The sequence below is a fragment of the Simochromis diagramma genome, unplaced genomic scaffold, assembly GCF_900408965.1.
Source record: "Simochromis diagramma unplaced genomic scaffold, fSimDia1.1 OVJJ01000205.1, whole genome shotgun sequence".
NCBI lineage: Eukaryota > Metazoa > Chordata > Actinopteri > Cichliformes > Cichlidae > Simochromis > Simochromis diagramma.
The window spans coordinates 9659887-9667825 of record NW_024386782.1 but is presented as its reverse complement, the minus strand read 5'-3'; the positions used below and the strand labels follow the sequence as shown (position 1 = coordinate 9667825).

The following is a 7939-nucleotide window of genomic DNA, read 5'->3' as shown; positions in this document are numbered from 1 at the left end:
ACTTCAGTAAACTGCTCCCAAACTTCCCAGATCCCAATCTAATCAGTCATCCCTGGGGAGCACAGGTATGACCTGATCCACGAGGGGTTTGCCCTCATTGTATGATGCCAGATAGAACAGGACACCCAGGGGTGCTGTCTCCATTCTCAATACACTACAGCAGGTTTGGTTGTGTGACAGAGACCTGCTGACAGCATTGGGTCGGTGGTTCTCATGTTGTGGCTGATTCCTGTTAACACAGATAAACTCCATTACGGTCTCTTTCTGGGGAAAGTTTGGAAACGTCAACACAGGTTCTGGTGGGTTTGGGATTCAGCATTTCGGGTTGTGTAGTTACAATCATGCTGCTGTCATCACAAGTTTAAGTCATGTAGGAAGGCAAGCGTTAACTGGTAGCAAAACCACACGTCACCTGCAATGTGGCCACTTGACGCCATTAATTGCCAGTGCCAATACAGACCTACTCAATGCCCAATATTTATTTGTGCCTTTATTTTCTTCTCTCCACAGAAATGTATGTTGTAAAATGGGTGCAATGATGAGTATGAATGTGTAATATTGAAGTAGAGTGCAAATTGTACCTGCTTCTTCAAAGGTGTGCATTAACTTGGTTGGTTTGGGGGCGGCATAAATTTAAAACTGTGCCAGAAGCGTCAAGAAGTTCTGTTAAATCTTATTCTTGAAAGAAAATCCTAAATCATGCTGGCGCTGTTACGCAGTGCTCAGAGGGAAGATGCACGCTTCTGTCAGCCAGGAGTGCTTTAAGTCACGAGTGATCAATAAGAGTTAAGTATGGGTTTTTATAATGGTAACACCTGGTTTGGGAAAAAGCCTTTTTAAATATTTGAAAAGGCCCTTTTTCTCCCCCCCTTCCCATTTATTTTCAGTAGTTTTGAATCTTCAAATCAGTCTGGTTATCTCAGCTGTAGCTCGACAGGACTCATCTCCATCTTCGAGTGTAAATAGGATCGTTTTGGGGAAATGTGTCACAGAAAGCTTTATTTTTATGAACACTGACGTGTTTGAAGAGAGACTGCAGGTTTAATGTTATTTTTGTAAATACATTGTGGCAATATGTGTAGGTCAGAGAAACTTTGTAACGGATCAACATGTACTGTAAATGTGCAAGCATGAGAAACTACACTTCAGCAGTATGAATGTTGTTTTGTTTTTTTTGTTTGTTTGTTTGTTTTCTTTTACTTTTTCTATTTTTCTGGCTGCAGAAAAATAAAGAGACACTGAATGTACTGTAAGCCATGTTTTTCTTTTTTTTGAGGGGGGTGGGGGTTTTCATGCGTGTTAGGGGTAAAAAGTAAGATCAAACTTACTAGGCTAGATGCTCCACGACGTGAACTCTCACAAGACTTATTGATCCTGGAGCGGTCGATATTGAAGCTCAACTCAGCTGTATTTTTATAGCATTTTTCATGCGCACATTTCTAGTGCTTCCTCTAGAAAATTTAATAATGCAAAAAATGTAAGCTTAAAAATGCTAACATCAAAATGAGACAGCGGTAAGTAAATAAATACAAACTTTCAGCAGCAACAAATGGTAAAATGTTAAAAATGCACCAATAAAATAGGATTTTAAAAAATGTATTTAGTAGGCTTTAAATGTAATTGCAGGAACTGAAGAAATACAGTTCAGTGTGAAAAATAAGTTGGACAAAAGTAATAAAATGGTGTAAAAATGCTTTTCATTAAATAGTTTGAGTCCTTGCATTCTGATTTAAAAAAAAAAAAGAAAAGAAAAAGATTTTAATTATTTGTGTATTTAAATATATTTAGATTAGCAGTAAAACTTGCCCCTGAGAAAATGTGTGCGCTCCGATTTGGACACAGGCCTTTGGCACTATGCAAACACATGATCACCTGACCTCTCACACATTTCACAATAGACCGATGTTAGCTCTCAAAAACACTGTTGCAATAGTGTCCCAATTTTAACACCCACACCCCTCCAGTGAACCTAAACCCTGAAGTGCAGCATTCAAAGTTGTTGTGCTACATATGAGGACGATTCACTCGCCGGCCACCTTGGATTGCTTGGACCCCCTTTTTTGCCTTTAGAACTGCTTTAGTTCTTTATGGCAAAGATTCAACACAGTGCTGAAAAACATTCCTGTGAGACTTTGGTCAATATTGATATTATGACTGCATTCTCCGTGAAACCTAAAGATGATTGTGTTGGGGAAAATCCTAGAAGATCAGCGGTTTCTGAAAGCCAGCCCAACTGGCTCCCAACAAAGATGCCAAGCTCAAAGTCACTTAAATCATCTTTCTTCCTCATTCTGATGCTCGGTTTGAACTTCAGCAGGGCTTTTTGATCACATCTACATGAATAAATGCATTGAGGTACTCTACTGTGTGTAGCGTTTACTTACTTGTACACTTTAAAGAAATAAGTAGTTAATAATACCAGAAACTTTGAGTGTCTTGTTTCCTCCTTAAATGAGATTTAGATTCCTGTCTCTCAGATTATTTTTCCTCTTCTTCAGCAAATGTTTCACTGACCACAAACAGCTGAACTTCCCCAGTGCTGGAAGCTGTTGAGGTTCCAGCACTGGGGCCTTTTCTCTTTGTGGCACGCTGCCCTGAGGATATTTTAGAGCAGGGATAGGCAGCCATATGTGCCAGAGTGTGGCCGGAAAAGGATGACTCGTTTTAAAACACAATTTTAACACCCCAGCAGGTGGTGGTCCTCCCTGTATATGTGACCCACTTGGTAAAATCAGCTGCCATTTTTCTTGTAGATGAAGAAACTGTCTGCAGACACACATGTCACAAACCCACCGTTGCCTGCGTTGGAAGCTAGTTGAACATGTGTGCTGCAGCCACAAGGTGACACTGTAGTACAAACCTCTGGCAGCACAAGGCTTCACGCCGTATTTCCACAGTTGATCTCATCCTGGTATGAACAGGACCTCCTCTGCCTCATTCAATATTTACATTCCAATAACAGATTAATGATTTCCACACTGTCTGTTTTTATATATTTATTTATTAATTTTTTTTACCTCTTTTGAGGAAGTGGCTTGATTTCAGCAGGAAGTTTTAATGGTTGCCTCTAAATGAGGCAAAGGTATCATGTGTGGATCTGATGGACTTCCAAATGAAGGGTAAAGCTGGACCAGACTTAATCCAGACAATCTGCTTTGATCTCCCAATCTCCCCTGTGATATCCAGCTCTGGGAAAGCCTCCTTTACACCTTGTAGCCCTAAAGCAGAAGAGGCACAAGGGCTTCACCATCCTCCCCCTCCTCTTCTCACTGCCCATCTTTCTCCCCTTCTTTACACTCACACACACACACACATATTCACCATCCACACCCACACTGGACTCTCTTTTGAAAGTCTAGGACTTGATTTAAAATTCCTCTTCAGAGCATGTCATGCATTTTATATGCATGGCGAGTGGGAAAGAGAGAGGAGGGATTGTGGGGGTTTGTGAGGAGGGGGGTTCGGGGGATGATGGGGCGGGTGGGGGCATCCAACCCAAATGAACTTCCCTCCGCTGTTGCTTTCCTCAGGGATATATCTGTACACACCACCATCACTGCTCTCTTTTGCTCCTCGCCCCTCATTTTCTCGCGCCCACTCAACTCTTTCAACATTAGTTTTACTGCATAATGCTTTTCACAAATTCCACCGAACAGCCCGGGCGCCGTAGCCTTTGAAGACAAGTGTGATCAGAACAGAGGCAGGGGGTGTACAAAAACCTGGCCGCAGGGCATTTGGGGTTTTTGCACTCGTGTTTAGCGGCGTATGGAGCAGAGGAGGGAGGCTGACAACTGCAGTGTTTGGGGACAGCTTTGATGTCTGATGGGGTGCGGCTGCTGCTTCTTCTGCACAGTCCTTCACAAGGAGACTGTCACGTTGACACAGCCAGGCTTTATGCAGAGCAGAGCTGAGCAGAGCCGTGATGGATAACAGATAATCAAAAGAGCACGGCCGGGGCGGCTGCTCTTCACCTAAAACATCTCTCTTATTCTGTTTGCTGACTGGCTCCGACACCAAGACAGGAATCAATAAGACACCAAAGCAGCATCAACTCGGACTTCTGCATCTGCTGGAGAAAAATCTGGTTTATTAGGAACAATATGATCCCACTAGCTTATCGTGGATATAGCAGTAAACAACAGAAACACAATTCACTTTTCTTTTTTTTTCTTTTTCTTTTAAGTGCTACAGTTTTGCGATTATAGACATAAAACAGCACGGAAACCATAGTGCTACATTCATATATGCACAGAGTATAAAAATTACAGTATATTGCTGTTAAAGTCTTCCTATTCCTGCTCATAGCACCCTCAGTTTCTTACACACACACACACACACACTCATACACACACGCTCATACACACATCACAAATCACACTGTGAGCTGTTGTAATGAAAACTGGGTGGTTTTAACGTGAGAGCTGAGACACGGTTTAGGTCTGGTAGGTCAACATTTTTTACAGATAAGCACTGAGTTATCATTGGAGCACAAGGCTGACAAAAGTTAGGCTAATATAGTACAGTAACACAAGACAAACCCTCCACAGAGAGATCACAAAACCTCACTGGACAGACTCTCAGTGAACTGAAGCAAAGTGTTTTCTCCTTTTTGCTATTATGTATTTTTTTCTTCATTTTTTTTTCCTTTTGAAATGAAAGATTAATACAAGTTAACTTTGGTTTCCAGCTCTCTAGGATACTATACTGAAAAATTGTGGCAGTTTAAGCTGTGAGTAAAATCAACAGTATAGCAGCCTTAAGCCGATGATAATACAAAACAGGGGGGAAAAAAATCACTTTTTAAAACATGTCTTTTTTTTTTCTTGTTATAATAGCAGCCAGGAAATAACATTGTTACAGTGTGATTCCTTAGAAGAAACTGTTAAAAATCTGTGATCTGGTACCTCTGAATAAATAGAAAAATGCTACCTCTTTGTTGCTATTTCTTGCCTGTTCTGTTATAAATATGGTTACGCCTAGCAGATATGCATTGTGTTAAGACATCGTGTCTTTCATCCATGCAACGACAAAGAAGCTGAAGAGTTTTAGTGATAGAGAAATTTAAAGAAAAAAAAGAAAGAAAAGGTTTTCCACAAGTGACTTGCTGTACAACGCAGTATTTTGGAGGCCTTGAGTGCTTCCAAATTTTCAGTCGGACTGTAACACAAGACAAACATCGATTACAAAAACAGGCTGAAAGGAACCAATCAATGATTTGGGATGCATTTGCAGGCTGGAGAGAGGGGACATCTCAGGTTTCACACATGGGACCCCCTGGCTTTGCTGCTGGCATCTCCTCAGTCATTTGCGAGAAACTGTCTTCGGTTCAGAGTTCATTCTGTGGCAATACCGAGCCACTGTGAGACCTCAGCCGGGGCGAGGTCTGAAACCTGAGCGAGCCCATTCGACAGTAAAAGCAAATTTAAAAAATAAACGATGTCGTGTGCTAATAGTACGAGCTGTGATTATTTATAATTTGTAGGGCAGTGATTTTAGAAAAGGAGTGTGTCAGGAATGCACTCTTAAAACTGTTTATGCAGCAGGAACCCTACTACAGGGTTTATTCTACTTCTGCCTCTTTCTTTTATGCTGTGCTGCACATCTCTCGTTCATCTTTCAGGCTTCTTTTGCATATTTTTTTCTAAAACACTCCACATGCAAACTATTCGATTCGGTTTGCTGCAAAAATTTAAACCCAACACAGGAGCTTTCAAAGCACTGCAAAAGAGCTCAGTCTTCTAGCAGCCTGTCCTCCATCACAGGCCAGGGAGAGCATAATGGAGCAGTGTGTGCTCAGAGTTCACTGGAGCGGTCTGAGGGGTGAAAGCAGTAGACACACACTGCGCTGGTTGTAGCGAGCTGTTTCCATTACACATTCTAAGCAGCTGCTGTTTGGAGGAAGTCCTTTGAAAGACGGCTTATGGGGGTAACTGGAGTCCACAGTTCAAATGGGGTCCTTCACCCTAACGAGCAGGGGTCGAGGCTGAGGCCTCGCCCTCCCTGGCATCATCGTCACCATCATCCTTGCACCCCCCCACCCTACATCCTACCGCCACCACTACCACCACGAAGGCCTCCAAACCGAGGACCTACACATGCGATGTCTAAACTAACACTCAACGTTCATGCTATAACTCCTAGAGAAGCAGGACGAGCAAAAAGAAACCGAAAAAAAGCAAAGGCAAAAACATGCACTCCTCGTTTCTCCGCTGTTGTAGTCAGCTTAGTGCGATTCCATCTAAAATGCATCCTTTGCTCTGTGGGTTTCGCCTCTGGTTTCTTCAGTTGTTTTGATTTGTGAATGTTTTGACACGAAGAGGCAGGGAAGAGGGAGTTTTTTCTGGGAGAGGCTTTGAAGAGATTCAGAAGAGTCTGAAGGTTGTCTCTGAGGGGTCAGGGGCATCTTTAAAAAAGGTGCAGGAGGGGGGAAAAAAGAAGGAGAGGCACCAGGAAAAAGAGGAGGAAGATGCTGAGATGAAAAAAGTCGAGCTGATTGAAAAGAGGCCTTGTTCACTTTTGTGTAAGGTATGCTCCGATGGTGAGGCTGGCCGCTCCGAGCGCAGCCAAGCCGAAAACTGTCTTGATGGAGGGCCAGGAGCAACTGAAGACGGAGTCCCTCTGTCTGTCGTACAGCTCCACAAATGCATCCTGAGATGAGAGACAGAGACAACTGATTAGGCTTCTGAATAACATGGTTACCTTCGCATGAATACTTTTCAAGTTCTTAAATAAGGTTTGCATCTCATAGTTCTTAAAGGAGACATGAGTCACAAATACAGTTGTGGTCAAAAGTTTACATACACTTGTAAAGAATATAACATAATGGATCTACTGAGTGTCCCGTTATTTCTAAAACTCTGATTTTTCTCTGATAGAGTGATTGGAACAGATACTTCTTTGTCACAAAAAACATTCATGAAGTTTGGTTCTTTAATGACTTTATTATGGGTTAACAGAAAAAAGTGATCACATCTGCTGGGTCAAAAATATACATACAGCAACATGAATTAGCAATTTTGGTGACTTAGAAAGTTGTCAGTGAACTGAGCTTCATAGCATGGCCTCTTAACTTCTTGTGAGTGATTATGAGTGACTACAGCTGGTGACTTCTCTTAGACAGGTTAAATAGGGCTCATTGGATACAAACACCCACAAATGCTACAATGGGAAAGTCAAAGGAGCTCAGCATGGATCTGAAAAAGCGAATTATTGACTTGAACAAGTCAGGAAAGTCACTTGGGGCCATTTCAAAGCAGCTGGATGTCCCAAGAGCAAACAATTGCAAACAATTGTTTGTAAGTATAAAGTGCATGGCACTGTTTCATCGCTGCCAAGATCAGGAAGAGAACGCAAGCTATCACCTGCTGCTGAGAGAAAATTGGTCAGGAGGATGAAGAGTCAACCAAGAATCACCAAAAAGCAGATCTGCCAAGAATTAGAAGCTGCTGGAACACAGGTGTCATTGTCCACAGTTAAACGTGTTTTGCATCTCCATGGACTGAGAGGCTGCCGTGCAAGAAGGAAGCCCTTGCTCCAAAAGCGGCACCTTAAGGCTCGACTGAAGTTTGCTGCTGATCACATGGACAAAGATAAGACCTTCTGGAGGAAAGTTCTGTGGTCAGACTAAACAAAAATCGAGCTTTTTGGCCACAATGCCCAGCGATATGTTTGGAGGAGAAAAGGTGAGGCCTTTGACCCTAAGAACACCATGCCTACAATCAAGCATGGTGGTGGGAGTATTATGCTGTGGGGCTGTTTTGCTGCCAATGGAACTGGTGATTTACAGAGAGTAAATGGGACAATGAAGAAGGAGGATTACCTTCACATTCTTCAACATAACCTAAAATCATCAGCCCGAAGGTTGGGTCTTGGGCGCAGTTGGGTGTTCCAACAGGACAATGACCCCAAACACACATCAAAAGTGGTAAAGGAATGGCTA

General features: G+C 42.4%; 1 protein-coding gene across 1 annotated transcript in view; it reads right to left on the bottom strand.

The window, feature by feature from the left end:
• Positions 1-4067: 4067 nt before the first annotated feature.
• The window catches only part of bcl2b (BCL2 apoptosis regulator b), a 33231-nt gene continuing 29359 nt past the window's right edge, over positions 4068-7939 (bottom strand). Inside the window, exon 3 of the mRNA XM_040021679.1 lies at positions 4068-6648. Coding sequence (XP_039877613.1) covers positions 6511-6648 — 138 coding nt within the window. The 3' untranslated portion in view covers positions 4068-6510. The remainder of the gene's footprint in view (positions 6649-7939) is intronic.